This window comes from Pinus tabuliformis, chromosome X (genome assembly GCF_031772625.1).
Source record: "Pinus tabuliformis cultivar Carrire ecotype Pingquan chromosome X, CPIR1, whole genome shotgun sequence".
Lineage (NCBI taxonomy): Eukaryota > Viridiplantae > Streptophyta > Pinopsida > Pinales > Pinaceae > Pinus > Pinus tabuliformis.
Genome location: NC_142308.1, coordinates 1,612,957,155 through 1,612,982,727, shown reverse-complemented (window position 1 = coordinate 1,612,982,727; position 25,573 = coordinate 1,612,957,155). Strand labels below are relative to the sequence as shown.

At 41.6% G+C, this 25,573-nt stretch overlaps 1 protein-coding gene across 1 annotated transcript; it reads right to left on the bottom strand.

Moving 5' to 3' along the window:
• Positions 1 to 20,415: 20,415 nt before the first annotated feature.
• Positions 20,416 to 24,525, bottom strand: LOC149146220 (uncharacterized). Its single transcript, XM_089452703.1, has 2 exons — positions 23,071 to 24,525; positions 20,416 to 22,407 (listed from the first exon to the last, which is right to left on the bottom strand). Exons 1-2 carry the CDS (start codon positions 24,523 to 24,525, stop codon positions 20,416 to 20,418), a joined length of 3,447 nt encoding a protein of 1,148 aa, XP_089308829.1.
• Positions 24,526 to 25,573: the final 1,048 nt, after the last annotated feature.

Genomic DNA, 25,573 nt, shown 5'->3' with positions numbered 1-25,573 from the left:
TTAGAGAGGTTGTTTGACCATAACAATGTACCTTATAAACCTTCCAAAAAAGAAAGTGAATCTACAGTTCAGGAACATAATATAGGAAGTCCAACCCACCCAAAGTATATTAGTTTGTCCCCTCACTTGTCCTCCGCCCAAAGCTCTGATTATTGCTCCCTGATGAAACAATTTGCTGATCTCTTCGCTTGGGAATACAACGAACTTAAGACCTATGACACCAACATTATTCAACATAAGATTCCACTGGAGAAGAGAACCATCCCCTTCAAGCAGAAATTGAGGCCGATCAACCCTCTCTTGTTACCTCTGATTGAAAAGGAGATCAAGAAGTTGCTAAATGCCAAAATCTTAGTTCCCCTAAGGTACTCGAAGTGGATATCTAACCTTTTGTTAGTGAGGAAGAAGAATGGAGAAATCAGGCTTTGTGTTGATTTCAGGAATCTGAACAAGTGCCCTAAAAAAGACAACTACCCCCTGCCCAAGATGAAACATTTGCTGCAAAATGTCTCAGGGGCTAGAGTGATGTCTTTCTTGGATGGATTTTCAGGATACAATCAGATCTTCGTACACCCAGAAGAGGGCCATGGACATAGCCTTCGTGGGAGAGAAGGACAATTTTGTCCTCATTTATCTTGATGACATAATAGTTTTCTCCAGCAGTCACAAGGATTATTTACAACATTTGAGGAAGGTGTTCCTAAAGTGTAGAAGGTTCGGAATTTCAATAAATCCAAAGAAGTCACAATTTTCTCTTGAAGAAGGCAAACTTTTAGGGCATATTGTTTCTGCTGCAGGTGTCAAAATTGATCCAGAAAGAGTTCAAGCAATACAGACATTGTCCATTCCAAGGTCAAAAAGGGACATCCAATCCTTTCTGGGTAGAATTAACTTTGTGAGGAGATTTATTCCAAACTTTGAAGAGCTAGTGAAGCACATCACGTCCATGCTAAAAAAGGGGTCAGAGATAAAATGGACAGAGGCTACAAGCAGATCTTTCGAAGCCATGAAAAGAGCTATCATGGAAGCCCCCACTTTAATCAGCCCAGACTACACCAAGGAGTTTTATATCTTCTCTTTTGCCTCTTATGATACACTTGCGACCGTCTTGTTGCAGAAAAATGGTGAATCTGTAGAGCACCCAGTGGCCTTCTTCAGAAAAACATTGAGGGATGCTGAATTAAGGTATGAACTTATTGAAAAACAGGTATATGCTCTTATAAAGTCCTTAAAGGCATTCCGAATTTACATTCTGCACTCCAAGCCTTCAGCTTCAGTAAAGGATGTCCTAACCCAGCCAGATGTTGATGGAAGAAGAGCCAAATGGATTGCAAAACTCATAGAATTCGATATAGAGGTGAATCCCACCAAGCCTGTCAAAGGCCAAGGCTTGGCTAAGCTTATGGCCGAGGAAAATTGCAGTCTGCTGGACATAAATTGCATGAGCTTAAATTCAGATGGAGAACAAACAGAGGAAGCAACAAGAAAGCACGAACAGAGCCAATCTTTGGCTGAGAATTTGGCCACTTGTGAGTGGTATTCTAGTATAGTTCATTTCTTATTGAAGCTAGAAGTCCCTCCAGGGCTTAGCTCAGGTCAGGCCAGGACCATTAAGCTCAGATTAGCTAAGTTTTGTATAAATAAGAACCTGCTTTATTGGAGGGACCCATCTGGAATCCTTTTGAGATGTCTAGACAAAGAGCAATCTAAAGAAGTTATGCACCAGTTTCATTCTCACATCTGTGGAGGGCATCATTATTGGAAAACCACAACCCACAAGATCCCAAGGGCTGGGTATTATTGGCCTAATCTGTTCTCCGATGTGTTTTCATTTGTGAAATCTTGTGACAAATGCCAAAGGTTTACAGGAAGACAACATTTGAAATCTCTGCCCTTGAAGCCCATACACACCAATGGTCCCTTCCAGGAGTGGGGTTTAGATTTCATAGGGGAGATTAATCCACATTATAGTGGCCAACACAGGTGGATTTTAGTAGCCACTGACTATTTTACCAAATGGATTGAAGCTATACCCACTAAGAAAGCTGATCACCAGGTTGTAATGAAGTTCCTAACTGAGAATATTTTCACTAGATTTGGATGCCCAACTAAGCTAGTCACAAATAATGCAGCAACTTTCAGAGCGAAGGAATTGGTGGACATGTGTGAATCAATGGGCATTCAATTGGTACATTCTACCTCATACTATCTTCAAGGCAATGGCTTGGCAGAATCGTCAAATAAGAGCTTGGTAAGAATTATCAAAAAACTGTTGGAACACAACAAAAGGAGCTAGGATTCCAAGCACTGTGGGCTGACAGAGTTACCACCAAGAAATCCATTGGGAACTCTCCATTCAAGCTGGTGTATGGTACTGAGGTTGTCTTTCCTATCCAATTGGCCCTCCCTATGGCCAAGTTCTTGGAAGAGGAGCTGGATGAAGGAGATGACGTGGTAAGGAGGATGAGTGACTTGGTTGAAGTCCAGTAGATCAGGGACCAACTGATTAAGAAGTCGGAAATGCATCAAAAAAAAGATCAAGGAAGTATTCGATAAAAAGGCAAAGGTGGACAGTTTTCAGGTTGGTGACTGGGTCCTCAAGTGGGATGCTTTCAAGGAAAAGAAGGGTAATCATGGCAAATTCGACGCCTTGTGGACAGGACCTTTTGTCATCAATCAGGCCCACACAAACAACACCTTCGTCCCTCACAATTCGAAGGGGGAAAGTGTTTTCAATGGCCCAATCAATGGTCATTTTCTCAAGATTTATTTTGTTTAAGGTTGTAAAGGCCTTAGCTTTGTAAATATGTTTTTGTCTCAGTTTTTGTTTTTATGCAAAATTGAATCCATGCCCAATGGAACACTAGGAGGAATATTTGATTTTGGTTTTACTGGAAAGGCAGTGATCTACAGTTCTTAAAACCTCACAGGGAGGCTTTCATCCCCAGAAAGAGCCAGTGTTAGCTATGAGGTGCAGCGCTGCTAGTTTGAAGATTAGAGGAAGAAGACAGTCTGCTTTGCTGTCCTAGAAAGGGCCCCACACGGGCCATCACTCAACTCTCCCCACTCTTCCACTCACACTCTATCTCGCTCATATCTTAACCTGATCCTCACTTCATAGCAAAACCCTCTTCCACCTTAGCCCTAAATAAATTAACCCAAAACCCAGAAAAACCTTATCTTTCCACCCATCCGCTCCCTCCGCACGTTTCTCGAGGACATCCTGTACCTCCGTGTCCCTCCACCATCAATCCCCCCTGCCGATCTGTCGGCCCACGTTTCACCCGACCAACGAGACATGCTCGACCGATCTTTGTCGTTAGATCACTCCCGCTAGATCTAACGGTTGTCGCTCTTATCGCGCGGGCAACTAGCGAGAGGAGTACCCACTCGATAAAGGTGGTTTCTCTCTCTCCTCCTCCGCTACATGGCATGCAGTGAGTGGCATCAGGCGGACTCCACCCTTTACTGCTTACTGCTTGATAAGAACCCGATAAAAACCGTAACCACCCAAACCAAACCACCCCCTGGGTGCTATCTTCTGAGCACCTCCTCCGCTCGATAGTCGTCTGATCTGTCCATCGAGATCCAACGGCTTGGATTTTTCCACTCCCACTATAGACCGCAAGCCTCATGCAATCGATCCCCTCCATCCATTTCTTCCGATCCAGCGGCCCTCATTCATGATCGCTCCCGCTTGTCCTTCGCCACCCTGCCATTACTCTCTCTGTCTGGTTTAATTCATACAACAACTACTCGCTTGTCCTCTTGCATCCTGCCATTACTCTGTTCTTCCTAATTAGCACGTCCAACCGCCCATGCACCTCATACCCTACTTCCTACCAGTTACCCAAGGAGGAAGGTGGTTGACTCTGTCAATATTGTGACAGTCAGGCCGTTGAACTGAATTAACAGAAAGTATGGCCGAACGAGGAAGGAAATAGCACGATACAAGCAAACAAAATTAAATAGTCATGGAGCCTCACTGGCACAATCAAGCCAGCCACCTAACAGGGCAGCACTATACCAGAATTAATTACCATTTTCGTGATGGAAGGAAAATTGTGTCCTTGTACACAATCAGGCAGTTAAAGATAGTAGGAATAGATTAAGACACCTCAAGCCCTAAAAATATAGAGAGCATCGTAAAGAGCTATAAATAGCTGAAAGTAAGATGTAATCAGGGTTCAATTTCTAGAGACTGTTAGAGACTTTGCTACTCAAGCTTCTCATCTTCAATCATCAATAATACAAGCTTCTTTTGCTGTCATATATTCAATATCCCAATTTCTCTTCTGTTCTAAGCTTGCACTTGAACAGGTCGTTCATGTTTCTTTTGTGTCTAATGCCAGATAACTGTCACCTTATCCCTACGTTGATGTATCAGATTTTCAAGTTTCATTTACTTTCTGTAGTTGGCCATCATATGTTTATGTATGTATTTGCTGGTATGGTTACTATTCTCCATTCATTCACCTAATCTACAAACTATTAAGCATTGGTGGTCTAAAGCCTTGTAGGCTAAGGGTGTTCATGCATGTCTTGAGTAATAACAGAGTCAAAATGGTTATCTAGCTTGATCCAAACCATCATCTATTCCAATAGTTCCGAGAACAATATCGAAGATTATATGTTACCAGGCATCTCCGAGCGACAACCATAGGAGAGTTTCCTGGAGTGATAACAGTAACCACCACATATCTTCTTAGAGATAAGCTATCATCGCCTGATCTAGTTTATTTCCATTCTGCATGTAAACAATTTTCAGTATTTTGTTATTAATGAATTGAATTTTAGTTTTCGTTGTAGCTCTATGTTTCAGTTTAAATCTGTATTTCATTTCATTCCTGTTGTTATCACTCAGGTTGTTCCCAAAAGTTGTAAGAAAGGGAATACGTCCGAAGTAACCAAAGACCAATATTTTAGATACATAATCTAGCCAATCTGTATCGAGAGAGGGCTCTCTCTTTATTATTTAGCTTTGTTTTGAAATGTGTTAGGCTAGTTATGAAGTTCAAGGGTTTTGTTTTGGGTTTGGATAGTGAGATTCAATAGAACAGTGAGGCAAACTGAATAGTTCAGTCCATTGGGCATGATGGAGTCAAAGAAGGATGGCTTTCTGAATTTGGTTTCTTAGCAGAGATTGACATCACAGAGCAAGGTAGACAAACATGGAACAAATTAAAGCTGGAATCAGATGGAATGGACTCAAACGGGTGAAGGGAAGTTAAGAATCCTTCAACATATTGAAAGAGGGGAAATGGATGATTACTGTTAAGGAGCGGTTAAGAATTCCTTAGCAAATAGTCAATATGCAAGAATCAGGAAACATGAACAATTAAGAATTCACTGTTATATAAATTCTGAAGAAAAAACAAAGAATGATAAAGACTAAAAACAGACTACAATTTAAGCAAATTCTGAATTAATCCTTTTCTTTTACCATTCAGATTATGAAACACAGATGATATAGAAAACAAGAAACTGTAAAACATGAGATATAGGGGACTTATTGATCCGGAGTTTGATTCAAGAATTCTGTGACAATTCCTCTGCATCAATTCCTCATCCAGTGAGCCAGACAACAGATGGTTCCAACAACTTTTTATTCCAAAGTTTTAGTATTATATCAAAATCTAGAAATGTCCACCAACCCCAAATACTTCGTTTGGGGGGGTATTTATACAAAATATCTGATGGAGATAATATCTAGTGATGACTAATCCTTTTTTTACAAAAGATAGAGACAAACAGTCTCGAAAACAGGGAAAAGATAAATTGATGCCGTGCTGGCTGCTCTGTGTTTGTCGGATGTGCGGGAGGTAGGCTCTGCAAGTAGGTTTACAGCTGTCTTCCACTGATACTCTGTGCTGGCTGCTCCATCTTTGTCGGATATTCTTCAATCTTGTTTCAATACACTTTGACTCGTTTGACCCTCGTTCATCGTTGTCTATCTTATCATGGAAAAATAGCCCGAAATCTACGTTTTACCCAAGAATAATTTACAAAATCCCCAACATGTCTTCCCACCATTGTTGCTATGCCAATTTATGCTTCTGAAGTTTTCTCAGGGTTTCATCAATTTTTGTATATCTGAAAAAATTAGGCTGGAGCTGAAACATATGTTTTACCTCATGCTCAATATAAAATAAGTTCTCTAAGTTATCATAGAGAACTTGGCCTGTGGGGAGTGCTTTTACTCCTGAAGCACTTGTTGATGAACTAACTTGATCAGCAACATATTTGTTCAATTTATGTACATAATCTATGTGTTTCATAAGCCGGTCATTATTTGCTAAAGGACTTGGCAGACCTTTATTCTGCAAAACTACGAATTTCTCTGTGAAAGAATTAATCTCTACCTGTATATCCTGGCATCATCTTTCCAAATTTTACATCAGAGTTCTCTTGGTTAGAACTCTCTTGATTTCCGGAATGGTGCCTGTCCTGTCTGTGATTTCCAGTGCTTCCAGTGGTTCGATGGTCTTGGTGTTCAAAAAATGTATAAGCCGGTTGGCTTGTTCAGGCATCTGTCCCAACAAAACTCTTGTCCTTTGGATTTCCACTTGGGCTGCTCTTACTAAGTCAATCTGCTCATAAATAACTTGGATAGATGGCCAAACATTATTTAGGGATTGATTGATGTTGGTCCAAAGAATTCCTTTGATTTCTGCCAGAGGCTTATCCAGAGTGAGATCCTTCTCTAATGTTCTCACTTTATTCTCTAATGATTTAACCTCTCTTATTTTCTCTGCAACATTTATCTTGGATTTGTCATAATTCTTTTCTACTTTTTCCAATTTTTCCTTTACTTGTTTCAGCTCTGACACTTGGAGTCTCAATTCTTCCATGGCTTTTATCAATTCTTCTGTGCTCATATTAGTACTGCTGCCTGGTGTTGTTGCTGTTGTTTCTGTACCTATAATTACTTCTGTTGTGGCTGCTGGGACATTGGGAGCCAATGTTGTTCCAAGTGTTGAAGGGACTGCTGTTGAGACTATGGGGGTTACTTCGGGAGGCTGGGAGGTCGACTCTCCCTGCTTTTCCTTCAGTGCTTTTTCTAGTGCTTGCTCTGTATCATTTAATCTTTCATTAAGCTTCATGAGCAGGTCCATCATGTCTTCTTCTGATTTCTACTCTATAATTTCTGCAGTCTGAGGGTGCATGGAAGGAGGTAGTTTTAGCTGTTTCCTCAGGGCAGCAATGTCTTCTTCTTTCTTCTTCATAAGTGCCTTTATGCCTTTAGCATCTTTGGGATCATGTCCCAGTTCAATGATGATTTCTTCTAAAGATTTGATCCTGTTGTCCTTGGCCAGAGAAGAGGCTTTCTCCAAATGTAATTGAGCAAAGGTATTGTCCAAGGAGTTATGTAACTGATGGGCTAACATTGCTTTGTCAGCCAGTGTAGAATAAACCATTTCTCCAGTCTTCTTGTGAAGTTCAATCTGGTCCAATGGATGAATGTCTTTGGCTAGGACCTCCAAGTTTGTTCTGATGTAATCTGCTGCCGACTAGGGTTGCTGTACCTTTGGCTTAAAATAACTCATTAACATTTTGTCTTCTTTAATGTCATAGGCAGACATTAACCTTTGCTGGTTTGAGGGGGCCATCTTCACGTATTGATTGTACATTTGAATCCTCACTGGATCATTTTTAGCCTTAATTTCTATGAAAGTCATTTTAATGCCAGAGGGTTGTTTTCTTTATGGCCTGGTAGATGATACTTCAACACCGTGCTGTCTTTCTAGCTCCTGCCTATGTGAGCCAGTTGATGTTTCTACCACTAGGGAAGTCTGCTAGCTGACTACCCTTTCTCTCCTTAAACTATTATTAGTTTCTTCAATGATTTCCTCTTTTGAAAGAGGATTCAATCTTTGCGTCTTTACACCTGGTTGTTTTGCAGGCCCACTGATAGGTGTGGTGGTTTCTCTGTCTCTCTTCCTATTTCTTTCCTCATTTAGAGGAGTCTGCAATGTTGGAATTTCTGCTGCTTTAGTTTGGGCTGTAGGAATTTGTACTTGACCCTGTCCTTTGAACCACCTCGCTGATCAGTCATTATTGGCTACTCTGTAGTTTCTCCCTCTTTACCCTTTGAAGTCCCTGTGAAGTGTTATGCTCCTATACCAATAGGTGTCATATTTCATGATTGACTGGTTAAAATCCCAAATATGTTCATCTTTCCCCTGCTGCAAAGGTTTCCATATTTTGAGAAGATAAAAACTTAAAAAATGTAAAGAGGGTATGCCTTAAAAGAAAGATCAAAGGGCAAAAAGAATGAAATGGTCAAAAAAGGAAAGAAATGAACCCCAAATAAAGAAGACCATGAAAGTGTGCTAGTCCAAAATGCCACTACTATTCTATTTTTGCAAAAGAATCTCATTGTGTGCTGTTGGTTGACTCTTGCCACAGTTGATGGAAGGCCAAGCAGCTTAATCTTGACAAGTTCCTGTTTGAATTTCTTGTTTTACAAATAGAGAATAAAATCTGTCCAAATAGTTCAATCTTGGCAGATAAGTAGATAGGTAGAGAAGCAAAGGAGCTCAACTATTAAATCTGAGCCCTTGGAAGAAATAAGGGTAGACTTAGATAGGATTCCCATGAAAAGAAAAGAAAATTTGTAAGGGTTTTCTAGTCCAAGTGCACCCATGTAAGAGGAAGAAAAAATGTTAGGTAATGTAGGCTGGGTAGGTAGTTTGGTGTTGCAGAAGTAAGCTTATGATTAATCTTGTCTCTCAAAGATGTTCATCTCATTTGATATCATAAGCACAATGGCAATTGTTTGGTTACAAATCAAGTGATGCATGTCTAACTTCCCTTCACACTTCTCCCAAAATCACTTAGTAACCTTGTAATGAAACCAGCTCACAAAAAGATAGAAAAGAGAGATCCACGCCTTAGAATTCAGCCTCTTTGAGGGGGCAACCTCCTTTACATTACATAAATGAACAATTCTTTGATGATACAAATGAAAATACCTCCTTTCTATATATAGGAGTCTAAGTGGTCCCAATACAATCAAAGCCTACATAACAATAATATTGTAGGGCACAACAGTAACAATGGTGGGCTTCTATGCGGCATAATAGTAACAATATGGGCACCACATGGGTACATCAATATAATAAGTGGGTTATACTAATAACAATAAGGGGTTACACTAGTAGTATAGGGGCCTAACATGCCCCTCTCCTTCAAAAAGCGTTGTCCTCAATGCTTAAGTAGTTCTTGATGCTTCTATATAAAATTCTTGTCCTCCCATGTGGAATATTCAGCGGGTAAGTTCTTCCACTTGATGAGATACTCTGAAATTGATCGATTTCGTAGCTGTCGGGTTCTTGTTTCTGTGACTGCTCCAGGTTCCAATATGATTTTTCCTTCCTCTTCAATTTCTGGAAATATTGCTTGAATTGGGATCTTTAGCAACTTTTGAATAAGTGGCCATACTTCTTCGTTCTTCTTCCATTCATCCATTGCTTCGTTTATCCAATTTGGTTGGATAATATAAATAGCACAAAACAATGCTTCCACATCCTCATCCTTGAAGCGTCTTCCCATTCGGTAAGGTCGCCATTTTTTAAGTGCATGTAGTATTGCCAACATTTCCTTCTCATAAATAGCTTGCTTGAGATGTAGCAGTAAAAATACCCAATCACTCACATCAAAACATTTTTCACTACGATGTTGATCTACCTGTTGTTTCATTTGATTTTGCACCGAAGTGGCATTATCCTTTAAAAGTTGGAGAACTTGTTGTTGATGCTCGATATGATCTTTCTCTACTTGAACCTTTTTATTCTTGATATTTCCTTCTATCTTTTGAGGAGTGGTAATTTCTTCCAGTCCTTTACAAGATATGGCCGGATTCATTTCTTGATGCTCGATGTGATCTTTCACTTCTTGAACATTTTTCTTCTTGATGTGTCCTTCTATCTTGATAGTTTGAGGAGTGGTAATTTCATCCATTGAATTACAAGATATGGTTGGATTCATTTCCTCTTTCTCGATGTGATCTTTCACTTCTTGCACCTTTTTCTTCTTGATATGTCCTTCTATCTTGAGAGTTTGAGGAGTGGTAATTCTTGCCAATGCTTTACAAGATATGGTCTGATTCATTTCTTCTTTCTCTGGGGTGGTGTCCTGACGTATATCCTCTTCTTTTGATGTTTCTTGATCCTTTTCTTCCTCCTCTTCATATTCTATGTAAAATAATTTCTTCTCAGCACACCTATGACCTTTAGTGCATTTGCTATCACAATTGTAACAAAGCCCTTTTTCTCTTTTTTCTTTCAATTGTTGTGGTGTAACCCTTGTAGGTTGTGGAAGGCTGGGAGAAACAACACTTCCATCTTTATAGTTGTGAGGGGTATGCTTCCTGGTTTCCATAATTTTGTTTTCCATTATGTCACAAAGCCCTTTTACTCTTTCCAATTTTTGTGGTGTTGCTCTAAAGAAGGTGTTGCTCTTTATATCCTCATAATGTGCTATCATTTCCTCCGTGAAAATTGACCACGTAACAAGTTTTTTACGAGAACAAAGCCCTTTGTACCATAAAAATTGATCTGGTTCTAAATATGAAGATGCAATACATACCTTTTGTAACAGTTGTACACCATGTATATCAAAATATTGCTCCATCTGAAGTATCCAATTTACCGGATCCTTGCCATCAAACTTCCTCATCTTGCTTTTTCTTGATTTTAGGAGCTCTACCTTGAAACGACTGTAACTCTGTACTTTCGGATCTTTAAGTTCTGAAATTGTGACCTGTAGTAGCCCTCTGTGTCCTCTTTCCAATGCCACAAGTCTGATCCAAATTGGATTCTCCAAGAAAAAGTTATGCACAATCTCCCGCAGTGACCTGATTATAGACTAGTTCAGTAGAGCGAACTTGTATGAAGTTCCGCGTGTCACTGTTTCAACCTTTGACTCTAAAAAATATATAAACAGAAACTACAGTCCCTCCTCTTTCTGTACCTTCTTATGAAATTTCAATCCGATGCTCAGAAAGAAAGTTATGACGATTTTCCCCAGGTTACCTGTTTTGAGTGTAATTCAGGAGTCTGAAAAAAGACCAACTTCTGCAGATCATATCTCCGAAAATATCCCGCGAAAAGATCTCAAATTCGGACCCAAGGTTCAGCGCCAATTCGTCTCAAATGGGTTTTTTTTGCGACTTCTGAAACGTCACAGAAAAAACGTTATAGCGAAAATTCCAAGATGACCTGTTTGGAGCAGCGAAACCCTAGAATCCAAAGCTCTGATACCAAATGTTATGAAACCAGCTCACAAAAAGATAGAAAAGAGAGATCCACGCCTTAGAATTCAGCCTCTTCAAGGGGGCAACCTCCTTTACATTACATAAATGAACAATTCTTTGATGATACAAATGAAAATACCTCCTTTCTATATATAGGAGTCTAAGTGGTCCCAATACAATCAAAGCCTACATAACAATAATATTGTAGGGCACAACAGTAACAATGGTGGGCTTCTATGTGGCATAATAGTAACAATATGGGCACCACATGGGTACATCAATATAATAAGTGGGTTATACTAATAACAATAAGGGGTTACACTAGTAGTATAGGGGCCTAACAAACCTCCCCCCAAGGATATTGAGATCTGCTCAATACTCCTAAATCACTCCATTTCATGAAAAAGCTTGAGCAAAACAACATTCTTGCTTTATGCAAAGAAGCCACATTTCTGGTGTAAAACCCTCTTCATTTCCCTAAGCCTAAGTTTTTTGACTCTACAACTTAGTTCTTTTGGTTCAAACATATCTCTCGTACTAACACATTAACCTTATTATATAATCCCCATGTAGTTTGTCCCCACCCCGTATTATGTGAACATATAAAAAACCCCAAAAAAGTTAATATCCCGCCCCTGGTTAATCTATAACCATAGGACTATATAAACGAGGGTTTAATGGTTCATCTGGAATGCATTAAAAACCTCCGCCGCGCAAATATTCAAAGGTTAATTAACATCTGGTTAATTAACTGTTAAACTCCCCGACAGCCAATCAAAGCGTCCCTGGTATATTTCAATCAGTCTTTATTATATTGGGCCCCGCACCGTAACCCTTAGCCACCTCAAACCTACGCTAGTCGTTGGATCCGGGCCCATTGATTGGACGGCTCAAGATCATGTCGCGAGGCCCTCCGTTGCCGATCTTTACCGCCCGGGGAGCAGACGGTATTACTGCCGTACCTAGGACACGTGGTGCCCTCCCGCCATGCTCGCGGCCCCTCCACCCGAAACCACATTAGAGCATAAGCGGTACGGGTCAATACTGCTTACCACCCTCCCGTTGACGTCATTGCCACGTCACCTCCACATCAGCACCCGTACCCTGCGTCACGACAAAACATCACGTCCCTATGACGTCATCCGACTGAAAAGCGCCAAAAAGCCCCGCGAAGCCAATTTATGCTAAAAAACCCGTAAAAACTGTCATTTTCGCCCATTCTACTCATTGTTTTAACGAGACTGTTGCATGCAAATTGACGTCCAAGCAGCTACACAAGCTCCAGCCTACCACCCGACCAAGCAAAGACCAGTCTCCTGCTGCTCAACTTGTCAGTCAACCTGCCAATTATATTGGTTCGCCTCCATAATACAGGTATTTACCCCATTCCACCTCCCGAACCTGTATTTTTAGTTTCCTCTGCAAATTATACCTTTAAGAGCCAAATTTTAAACTCATGCAGTCCATAATTGCCATACCAACCCTTTTAGAACTGCTCTTTTGTCTTTTTTTCCACAGAAATTCAACCACCAGTTTAAAACACAGAGAATTGAACAATGGAAGCCCCTATGGCCCTCAACATAGCGCCCCTCAATGCGCCTCATATAGACCAACATCATTTACCCTTGGCCGACAGAGATTTCCAAATAAAAGACCCAATTGGTTGCCAAAATCATCTTCATACTTTCTGCCTAATCAGAAACAGTGATCTGAACAACTCTAATATCTATGGAATATGGGAATCCAATCTCCCCAGGTATTACCTTCCCTTAGTCAATATATTCCCAGATATTATTCACCACTGCTGTGCTAATTATGACCCCATCAGTAAAGTAGTTATCACTCCATCACAAACTGTTCTCTTTTACATAACTGCTGAATCTATCAATGAGATGCTACACTTCCATCCAGTTCAGCCTCTTGCTCCTCTTTCCATGGGATTTCTACTTGAGCAAGGCTCCCAATTATCCAGTGCATAAATAGCCCGGATTGCTAAGTTATTCATGAAATCAGAATGCCAGCCCCAAGGCCCACCTCCTTATTTATATGTCTCGTTCAATGAGACTGAAAGAATTCTTCTTGACATGATATCAGTGATCTTGGGATTTAGGTCCAGTGAATATGTGGATAAGATGGTCCTGGTTCTGTTATCCACCTTTACCCCAGGGCAGCCCCCTACTATTAAGTATGACTATGCATCTTTCATTGCTGACAAAATCCATGCTCAATTTATGAATTTGGAAAGAGAAGGAGTGTTTAAATACACAACTTTCATATACCACCTGCTGTTGTATTATCACCCAGACATTTTTATATTTCCCATCAGCAAATTGGATGCCAAATGAGAGAGGAGGTCTGTAATCTTTTGGACCTCTGTCTTCCACAGAATTGGTGAATCCCCTTACACCTACTGTGAATTCATTGACATGTTTATACATCCAGCCTCCACTCTATTGATATGAGCTCCTCCTCCTAGGCTCTTTGGTGACATAAGGAAGATTTTACAGCTCTTCAAGAACTACAGGATAGGTGATTGGTACTTCTACCAAGATCACACTAAAATCAAGATATATGACTGTGAGCTGTGCCCTTATAAGCTGCCCAAATATGTGCCCATGAGACTATTTGCACTGGAGTATTTCAGGAAACTTATTAATGCAGATCTAACTCACTTTTGCAATGTGAAGAAAAAAGCTCAGCTGAGGATAAGAAACCAATTAGGCCCTTTTATCATTAACAAAAGGGAAGCATGTGAAGATGCTGATAAAATATTAGGGGAATACCTTAAATTTAAGAAAAGCTTCTGGTGGGTACCATATGACCCAAATGGCTTTATAAGTGACAGAAAAGTAAAAAACCGGCTGTCAGCTTACACACATCATAGGATCCCTGAAGTAGAACAATATGCTAATCAGGATGAGTGGGAAGAGGGTACATTAATAGAAGAACTTACTCGGCAAGAAAAAATGGAACAAGCTATGAAAGATTTAGAAAAGACCCTTGACCTGGACTCTTTTGGACAGGTATCTTTCAAGCTGCCTCAGCAAACCAAAGTGGGTACATCTTCTGCTGGAACTTCACAGCAACCAATACAAGAGGCCAGCACACCAGTTTCAGGTTCTTCAAAGGGCAAGGAAGTGGCAGGCACATAGCAGCAAGAAATGACTGATCAGCAGGGGGAATTTCCTCCAGTACACACCAAAGTAGCAGAGATTCCTACACTATAGACTCCTCTAAATGAGGAAAAAGGCAAGAAAAGGGACAGAGAAGAGGCCACACCCATCAATGGACATGCAGAACAGCCAGGTGCTAAAAGGCAAAGACTGAATCCTCTATCTGAAGAGGAAATCATTGAAGAAACAATAGAAATCTTAAGAGGTGAGAGGGTAACCAGTCCACATGCCTCCCCAGTGATAGACACATCAACCAGCTCACACAGGCAAGAGCTGGAAAGGTAGCATAGTGTGGAAGTTTCATCCACAAGGCCACCAAGCAAGCAAACCTCTGATATCGAAAAAACATTCATAGAGATAAAGGCTAGAAATGATCCATTGAGGATGCAAATTTATAACCAATATCTCAAAATGGCCCCCACAAAACAACAAAGATTAATGTCAGCATATGACATTAAAGAAGGGAAAATGATCATGAGCTATTTCAAGCCCAAGGTGCAACAACCACAATCGGCAGCGGATTATATCAAGACAAATCTAGAGGTCTTCGCCAAGGACATTAATCCAATAGACCAGATTGAGCTGCACAAACAAACTGGAGAGATGGTGTATTCCACGCTAGTTGATAAAGCAATGTTGGCTCATAAATTGCAAAACTCATTGGAGAATACCTCTGCTTAGCTAGATTTAGAGAAAGCATCTTCCCTAGCAAAGGACAACAGGACTAAGTCCTTGGAAGATATTATCATTGAGTTGGGACATGATCCCAAAGATGCCAAGGGCATAAGAGCACTAATGAGGAAGAAGGAAGAGGACATTGCTGCCCTCAGAAAATAGCTCAAAATGCCTCCTTCTATGCATCCACAAACAACAGATGTTGTACAACAGAAGTCCGAAGAGGACATGATGGACCTTCTCATGAGGCTGAATGAGAGATTGAGTGAGATAGAGCAGGCCTTGGAGAAAACACTACAAGAAAAGCAGGGAGAGTCAACCTCCCAGCCACCAGAAGTAGCTCCAACAGTCACAACTGCCCCTCCCACAGTTATAATAGCAATCCCTCCTTTTGTCCTGGCATCAATTGCAGAAATCATCACAGGAGCAACATCAACAGCAACAACACCAGGCAGCAACACTACTATGACCACAGAGCAATTTATAAATCCATGGAGGAGTTGAAACTCCAAGTATCTGAATTGAAGCAAGTCAAAGAAAAATTGGCAAAGGTTGAGCAAAGCTATGATAAATCCAAGATGAATGTGGCAGAAAAAACAAGGGAAGTCAAAGCATTGGAGAATAAGGTAAGAACTTTAGAAAAAGATCTCTCTCTGCATAAGCCTCTGGCAGAAACCAGAGGAATTTTGTGGACCAACATCACTCAATCCCTTAGCGATGTATGGAGGTCTATTCAGACTATTTATGAACAGATTGATTTGATAGGAGTAGCCCAGTTAGAAATTCAGAAAACAAGAGCGTTATTGGGACAGATGCCTGAGCAAGCCAACAGGCTGATACATTTTTTGAATAATAAGACCAATGAAGAACTGGAAGCACTGGATATCAGAGACAGAACAGGTACCATTCTGGACATCAAAAGAGTTCTAACCATGAGAACTCCAATGCAAAACTTGGACAGAAGATGCCAGGACATGCAGGTAGAAATTGATTCTTTCACAGACAAATTTACAGTCCTGCATCAAAAAGGTTTGCCAAGTCCTTTGGGAGATAATAATCATTTAATGAGGCACAAGGAATATGTACATAAGTTAAATACATATGCAGTCAATCAAGCTAGTGCATCTTCAAGTACTTCAAGAGAAAAATCACTTCCATCTGGCCAGTCCCTTTATGACAGCCTGGAAAATCTATTTCACATAGAGCATGAGGTGAAGCATCTGTTCACCATCCCTCCTAACTTCTACAGGTACACAAAGACTTATGAGACTTTAAGGAAGCTGCAGAGACATAAAATACCAGGACCAGAGTGGTGGCAGAGCATGCTAGGGATCCTGTAAATTTATCTTTGATCAAATCAAAATTGTGCACCATCTGTTACAATGCGCAGAACAGAAATGAATCACGGTACTGCGGGTCAAAGCGCATCACATCAGCATTAAATAAAGTCCAGCCAAAGCAGAAAAATCAGCACAGAGGATCACTGGAAGACATTTGGGAAACTAACTTGCAACACCTACCTCCAGTACTTCTCATAAACTCGGATCAACCAACGCATCACGAATTTATTACATCTATTTATTATCTCCCTATTTTTGAGACTGTCTGTCTCTATATATGTAAAAGAAGCATTAATTGTCAGCAGATATTATTTCTATAAGATATTTTGCATAATATCTTGAAATTTTGTATAAATACCCCCTTAGACGAAGTATTTGGGGTTGGTTGATTGGGATGCATTCTCAGACTTTGTTGTAATTCTGGATTTTTGGAATAAAAGGCTGTTGAATCCATTTTTGTTAAGCTCACTGGATGAAGAACTGATGCTAAGGACCATGTTGTAGAATTCTTGAATCGTTTTATAGATCAATAAGTCTCTTCTAACTTGTGTTTTACAGTTTCTGTGTTTAATATATCATATATGTTTCATGATCTAAATAATAGAGAAAAATAATAACTCAGAATTTGCTTGTTTGCACTCTGTGTTCAGTCTCTGTTATTATTAATGTTTTCTTCAGAATCAGCATAAACAGTGAATTCTTAATTTCTCCTGTTTCCTCTGGTTCTTTCATATTGAATATTAGCTAAGGAATTCTTAGTTGCTTCTTAGCTGTAATCATCCATTTTCCCTCTATCAACATGATGAAGGATTCTTAATTGCCCTTCACCCATCGACTCCATTCCATCTGATTCTAGCCTATAAATTGTTCCATGTTCGAGTACCTTGCTCTATAATAAATCCTCTGATAAGAAACCTAACCCAGGAAGCCATTCTCCTTTGAATCCATCATGCCCAATGGACTGAAACTCTTCAGTTTTACCTCTCTGTTCTATTGAAACTCCATACCTCCAACCAAACTCCAAACAAAACCCTTGCACTTCATAACTAGCCTAATACACCTCAAAACAAAGTTAAAATATAAAGAGAGAACCCTCTCTGGATGCAGATTGGCTAGAATCTGTGTCTAAACGATTTGTCTGTGGTTACCTCGGTCGTATTGCCTTTCTTACAACTTTGGAGAACAACCTGAGTGATAACATGACTAATGTGCTGGTTTTCTGTGCAGGCTGCTGAGAAATTCCAGCAAAGGATGTTCCAACTCCTGATTGTTGAGGCAGCTTGAAAGATACCTATCCAAAAGAGTCCAGGTCAAGAGTTTTTTCAAGATCTTTCATAGCTTTTTCCATCTTTTCCTATTCACTAATTTCTTCTATTAAGGTCCCTTCTACCCATTCTTCCTGATTTGCATACTGTTCAATTTCTGGGATCCTATGATGTACATATACTGATAGCATGTTTCTTACCCTTCTGTCACTTATGAAACTACATGGGTCATATGGCATCCACAAAAAACTCTTCTTCAATCTAAGGTGTTCTTCTAATATCTTCTCAACATCTTTCCATGCATCCCTAGAATTGATGACATAAGGGCCTAACTGGTTTTTGATTCTCAGCTGAGCCTTCTTCTTTACATTACAAAAGTGGGTTAAGTCTGCATTGATGATCTGCCTGAAATATTCTAATGCAAATAACCTCATGGGCACATATCTAGGCAACTTGAAAGGGAAAAGTTCACATCCATACATTCTGATTTTTGTGTGATTCTGGTAGAGGTACCAGTCACCTATCCTGTACTGTTTGGAAAGCTGCAAAATTTTCTTCACGTCACCAGTGATCCTAGGAGGAGGAGCTCATATCAGCAGAGTGGAGGCTGGGTGTACAAATAAGTCAATGAATTCACTATAGGTATAAGGGAAGTCATAGTTATGGAAGACTGAGCTCCAAAAGTTCACAAACCTCCGATTTCCTTTTGAGTCTAATTTCCTGATGGGAAATGGAAAGCTGTTTGGCTGATAATATAACAACAGATGGTATATAAAAGATGTGTATTTGAAGACTCTTTCTCTATCCAAATTTATAAATTGATCATGGATTTTATTGACAATAAAAGTGGCATAGTCATACTTGACAGCAGGGGACTGTCCTGGAGTAAAGATCGATAATAGAACCAGGGTGATATCATCCACATATTCACTAGACTTAAATCCCAAGATCAAGGATATCATGTCAAGAATGATTTTTCCAGTCTCAGTGAACTAGGTATGCAAATAGGGAGGTGGGCCTTGGGGCTGGCAGTTTGGTTTCATGAACATTTGAGCAATACGGGTTATCTCTAAGCTGGGCAATTGAGAAGATTTTTCAAGCAAAAATCCCATGCAAAGACGAGCAAGGGGCTCAGTGGAATGGAAATGTATCATCTCATTGATGGATTCAGCAGTTATGGAAAAAAGGACAGTTTGGGAAGGAGACATAATTGCTCTATGGACAGGGTCATAGTTGGCACAACATTGGTGAATGATATCTGGGAAAACATGGGCTGAGGGAATGAATTACATCGGAAGGTTTGATTCCCATAGTCCAAAAATATCAGAGTTGTTTAGATAACTATCCCTAATTTGGCATAAGGTCTGAAGATGATTCCTATCACCAAATAAATCTTTTATTTGGAAATCTCTGTTGGCCAAGGGTAGATAATTTAAGTCTTTATGAGCTGCATTAATAGGCGTGAAATTCAGGGCTATGAGGGCTTACATGTTTGGTTCTTATGTATTCAAACTGGAATTTGGGATTTTTGTGGAAAATTGGACTAAACAACAGGTTTTAGGAGCCTTTTTATGGACTAAACAGACTATTTTCAACTCGAATTTGGCTTTCTCAAGTAGAATTTTCAGTGGAAAAGCGAAATTGAAGTTTGTAGGGTAAAAACAGATAAATACCTGGATTACGGAGGTAAACTGTGTATTTGCAGGTCGAATGGCGGACTGTAGAGCACGACGCTGGAGTTTCTTGGCCGGGTGACGGGCTAACTGCTCGGACAGTCGACTAGACGTATTTTGCATGGAGCACAGTTTGCAAAGAATCAGGGTGAAAATGACATTTTATCGTTTATTTAACGAAAATCAATTTGGCGGGTATTTTTTGGCATTTATTGAGTGGATGACGTCAGCATGATGTCAGGGGGTATGGGACAGATGACATGGCAGTACGGATGGTGACATGGCAGGTGACGTCAGCGAGGGATGATGTGGCAGGATGACATCAACGAAGGGTCAGCGGGAGGGCGGTAAGCTGTTTTTCCCGCACTGCTTTTGGGCTAGGGCGGTTTTGGGCAGAGGGGCAGCAAACACGACAACGGAGTGACGCGTGTCCCAGGTATGGGCGTGAAACCACCAGTTTCCTGGGACTTAACGCGCAGCGGATAGGCGGGTTGCGAAATGATCCACAGCCGTTGGATGCGAGGGCCGAGATCGGACGATGGGCGCTCTCCTAAGATGGCGTGTACTTTAAGCGGTGGGACCGATGTAATTAACCACGGTTTTAATGGTTTCGGGAGCGATTGTATTGGTTGTTGGGTTTTGGCTATAATTAACCCGGAAGGTTAATTATTCCTTTATTTGCACGGTAAGGCTATTAAAGGTTTCAAATAAACCAATAATTCTCATTTTTTTTTCCTCTGGAAAAATATATAAATATTTTCATTAATAAGCAAAAATTACATGAGAATGTATCTGCTTTTTACAAAATATTGACAGTTTGTGCTGTTAATTTGCATTACCAAGCAGGGTAAGCTGTCTGTGCTGTTTACAGTAGCCTGTTCGTCATATATCAAGCCAAAAATATTTTCAAAAATTTCAGTATTAATCTATATATATACTGCTGTCATATATAAGCGGTTCCTTTTATGCTGTTAGATGACCCAAGGTTGGGTATCCCGGGTCTATATACGGACGGTGGAAAATTTTTTGTTCCTATTGGTCTTTGATCTCAGTAATCTCCCAAATGCCTTTGTCCATCAGCGCTGCATCCTTGGATAATTTGTCGGCACCTTTGTTATGTTCCCTGTAGATGTGAGAGACAATAATATTGTTAAATGCTGATTTGAGAGCAAGAGCTTCATGTAAAATAATGCTGAGAGAGTGCATGTGACATGTAGCTGTGCCATTAATCCAATTAATGATGATCTGAGAATCCCCAAATATGTTGATGCTAGTGCAGTGGTGCCTAAGTGCAAAGTGAAGTAAGTGGCGAAGTGTGATGAGTTCTGCAAAGTTATTGGTACCGGCGCCCAGACCGGCCTTGATTCTGAACTGATGATGCTCTGATACATATAGGATGAAGCCGCCTCCGCAGCTTTGCAAGTTAGCAGCTCCATCGAAGTATGCCCAAGGTATACTTGGATCGATGGGAGGGGGTGGAGCAGGTTGACGAGATGAAGGAGGAGGCGGGTCAGGAAGTTCCCTCAGGGCTGATATAATACCGGCCTCAAGCAATGGCCAGTGAATCGGCTTGTTCTCAAATATCGCGCTGTTTCTTGTTTTCCAGATGGACCAGTTAACAATGATGGGGAGATTGATGTTTTTAGAGCCTTTGTTTTTCTTTTCCCATTCTGTCCATGCGTTGATGAGGTCAGTTCCGACCCATTCACCAGAGTAATTTATGAAGGGCTTGAGGTTTTTCCAAAGGTTCAGAGTCGAACGACATTTCAGAAATATGTAGTCTGTTGATTCCGAGTCCTCTTTGCATAGAACGCACCATGTAGGACCATGCTGTGCCCTTTTCATAAGCTGATCTCCGGTGGGAATTTTATTCCGCAATATGCACCAATTGAAAAGCTTAGATTGGGGTGATGCAGAATGCTTCCAGATACTCTGCCACCAACTAACATTGTCCTCAGGTTTTTTGTGAGCGATAAGCTGTATGTAACCTTCCTTAGGGGTGTATATACCGTGATCTGTCTGGTTCCATACTAGTTCATCCGGGCCCTCTATAATTTGAATGTGTGATTCGATCAAGGCTTCTCTGTATTCTTCCCAGGTTGCATGCCATCTTCTAGGGAGGTTTAGTTGGTGCGCTGATTTCCATGCTTGATGGAAGATGTCCGATTGGTCATGATCCGCAATCTGAGAGATAAGCTTGATATTTTGTGCTGAGAGGTATGCCACCAGATCATGTGGAAGTATATGCCTTCCACCGCTTCCCGTCCAAGGGTCAAGTCCAATCCTTGCGTTGTTCCCTTCTTTGATGCGCCAAACCAGGTTATCTCTGATGAGAGGCAGCGAGTGTAATAAGTGTAATAGGGCCTTCCAAATAGATGATATGCCAGTTTTATTCCACTTTGGGAACCTAACCCAGTCGATGATGCTGAGGGGCCAAATGTATTTATGGAAAGTGATTCTGGTCCATAAACTTTGGGTCGTCAGAAGAGCCCAACCCATCTTCCCTGCTAGAGCTTTTGCAAAGATAGGGAGCTCCTTGAACCCCCATCCTCCCCATTTCTTTGGTAAGGAAATCTTGTTCCAGCCAATCCAGGCAAAGATACACTTGTCTTGGTTGCCAGCCCATAAATATCTATTGCATAGTTGCTGTAGTTTTGCTAGTATATTCCGAGGCATCCAAGCCAGTGCCATCCAAAATATCGGAGTAGCTTCAAGTACGGATTTTATCAGGGTTAATCTCCCAGCCCTGGATAGATATCTGCGGCTCCAGCATGTTAGCCTTTTTTCTATCTTTGTTACTAGCCATACCCAATCAGCAATCTTTTGACATGTCGGCTTTAGCCAATATCCCAGATATTTAAGACCTCTGTCCAAAGGCTGGGTGGTAAATGGAAAAGCCTGTCTAGCCACGTGGGATTCGTTGGCTGAGGTTCCAACCATGGTGATAGTGGACTTCGCTCTGTTTACTTCCATACCCGTAGCTTTTGAGAAGAGACCTAGGATGCGAGTGAAGGAGGATGTGTCCTGTATGATGCCATCCAATAGAATTAAGACATCATCTACAAATATTAGATGTGTGAGGAAACATTCATCCGTGATTTTTAGGCCTCTGATAGACCCCTCCCTTTTTGCAGAGATGATAAGCCGGCTTAGAGCTTCTATGACCAGTAGAAAGAGTAGTGGCGAGAGAGGACAGCCCTATCGCAGCCCTCTTTCGGAGTGAAAGAAGTGTGAGGCAGATCCATTGATCAAGATACTAAAGGTGGGAGAGGTGATGCATGCCATGATCCAATTGATTAGGGCAGGGGGGAAGCCGATATGAATAAGGATCATCTTAATATATAGCCAGCTGACTCGGTCGAATGCCTTGGATAGGTCAATCTTCAGCAGAATACAATTGAGGTGTTTAGTCCAAATGGAGTGTATCGCTTCTTGGGCTGAACCAATGGCTTCATGGATCTGCCTATTTTCCAGAAATGCAAATTGTTGTGGGGAGATATGTCTAGACAGGATAGGCTTGATCCTATTGGCAATGATCTTAGAGATGATCTTATAGAGAACATTGCAGAGGGATATGGGGCGGAAGTCATCAAAGGAGGATGGGGTGTCTATTTTAGGAATGAGGGCAATGAATGTGGAATTAATAGCATTGTAAAGACTACCCGAGATCCTACTTTCCTCAACTACCTTTAGTATATCTCCTCCCAGGAGATCAAAGAAGGCAGTGTAGAACTCTATAGTCCAGCCATCCCATCCAGGGCTCTTTTCCTTTTGAAACCATTTGAGAGTACTTTCCAATTCTGCCATGGTGACGGGTGCTTCAAGACCTTCAGAATCCTCCTCATCAACGAATCTAGGGAAATGTGTGGCCACATTGATGATTTCCGCCAGATTTGTACCTGCAGGGCTCTTGTATAGACCTCTGAAGTGTGTAGTACCCAGATTTGAGAGCTTGATAAAGGAATCCGCCAGTCCCCCATCAGGAAGGGGAAGGTTCCAAATGGTATTTGCCACTTTCCTTCCTTTGGCAAAGTTGTGGAAGAATCTAGTATTCTCGTCACCGGCTTTAAGCCAAGTTGCTCTACTGCGTAGTCTGATAGATTCCTCCCTACCCTTTAGTATATTGTTCTTCTGGTTTTCCAGTTCCACCAGACGAGCCTTGTCTTCTTGTGTTATGAACCCCAGATTTCTCTCGTCCAGAAGAGCATTCAATTCTTCTTCCACTTTATTAAGCTGCACATCTTCTCTAGTCTTCTTCTCTTTTGCCCAATTGATCACTATGTGCTTGAGCTCAGTGAGGTTTTTAACGAATCCCCTTGCCATCGAGGATTCTTGATCAATGGGGTGTGCTCTCCAGAATTCGGTGATCAGATTTGAGAAGCTCGGGTCCTGAAGCCACAAGTGATTGAACTTAAAAGGAGCTTTTGGTTTCTGATGCGGTCCCAGGAATTCCATAACGATAGGGGAGTGGTCAGAGATACCCCCATTGCTCACCCACTGTTTATATGAGTGCAACCGATGAATCAGAGGGCCCTTCAGCAGGAATCTATCCAGCCTGCGTGCCAGTGCAGCCGATCCTACCCTTCTATTTCTCCACGTAGGAAGGGGCTTCTGCATAGGGATATCAATGAAGTCATGCTGATCCAATGAACGCCTCATGAAATCAGTGATGGGATCAACTTGGGCCGATGAACCCCATGACTCACTGAATCCCAGGGAGAAGTTCAGGTCTCCTCCTAAGATGATGTGATCAAGTGTCAATAGGTTACAGCTGAGAAGATGTCTCCAGAAATTTTCCCTCTGTTGACAGGGCCCATATATGTTGACAATACGAAGGGAGAGGCCAAGGTCAATAGAGAATATGTCTACTCCCAGGTAACCATGACCCCCCCAAGAGGAGTCCAGTCTGATAGAGTTGGGATTGTATCCTAACGCCAATCCACCCGATCTGCCCATGGCATCAGTAGCAAGGAAGTTCCATCTGGCCCCCATGGAGGAGAGGGATCGAGTAGTAGACTCTGCAAATCCAAGGGTTTCTTGGAGGAGAATGATATCAGGTAATTCGACCTCAATAAGTCGTTTGAGGGCTAGCTTTTTTGGGGAACTAGCCAGGCCCCTGCAGTTGAAGGAGAGGCACTTCATGGGGGGCCATTCTTAGGGGGCTTTGTTGCTCTAAGGACCCCATCGATAGTGGCTTGGCGCCCAGCTGCCACTTCCGCGCCAGCATGCCTAATGGCTTTGTTAAGATACGATTTGCGACCCCGGGTAGAAAGGAAACCAGGGCCAAGAGGGACAATACCCAACCCGGAATGGGATTCAGTGACTTCCAGATGTGTGGATCGGGGTCGAAGGGAGTATGAATGGGATGGGGTCGATCGAGATGATGATGGCGAGGGGGGCGGAGATGAAAGGGGCAATGAGGGCGGAGCAGTGGATGTCGTCGGAGGGGGAGGGGGAATAATACACTGAGCCATGGAGCATGCAATAGAATTTACATGTGCATAAGAGATTTCAGATGAGTTAGAGAGAAGGATAGGAGAGATACCCGACACTTGCGCGGCCGCTGCTGCTGCCCGAGCCCTAGTCAGCGGAGGCGAAGGCGGGGCTGTCTTGTGCAGGTCCGATTTCTCTGATACACCTTGAGGTCCCGCACTGCTTTGGGGTGGACGAGGGATGATTGGGGGGACTCCACTGGAAACTGCTGGTGTAGATTTTGGAGATCCTTCCTGACTATTGTTCAATGGACAGTCCTTGAACAGGTGACCCACTTGGTGACATCGGTTGCATCTGAAAGGGACGCCTTCGTAATCCAAAATCTGTGTTTTGCTAAATTTTCCCCATCTCAGAGTCATTTTTTCTTCTAATCCCTCCCGGGTGTCCAGGTGTACCAGGATTCTAGCTAGGATTCTTTTGTTGGTCTCCTTGTAAGATCGGTCATGATCCAAATACGTTCCAAGCACATTCCCAATCCTAATGAAAGCTTCCTCTGTCCAATATTGTAATGGCAGCCCCGGCAATCGCACCCATAGAGGGCCAGCTCCTATCTGTTCGCGCTCCGGATCAAAAAGAGGGCTCCACCGCTTCAATAGCACAGGTGCCAATTCTATGTGCCAGTACTAAGCCAGTACAGTGTCCGTGTGTTCCTCTTTTGCGAAGTGGAGAGAGAACCATCCCCTCGGGAGTTCTTGTA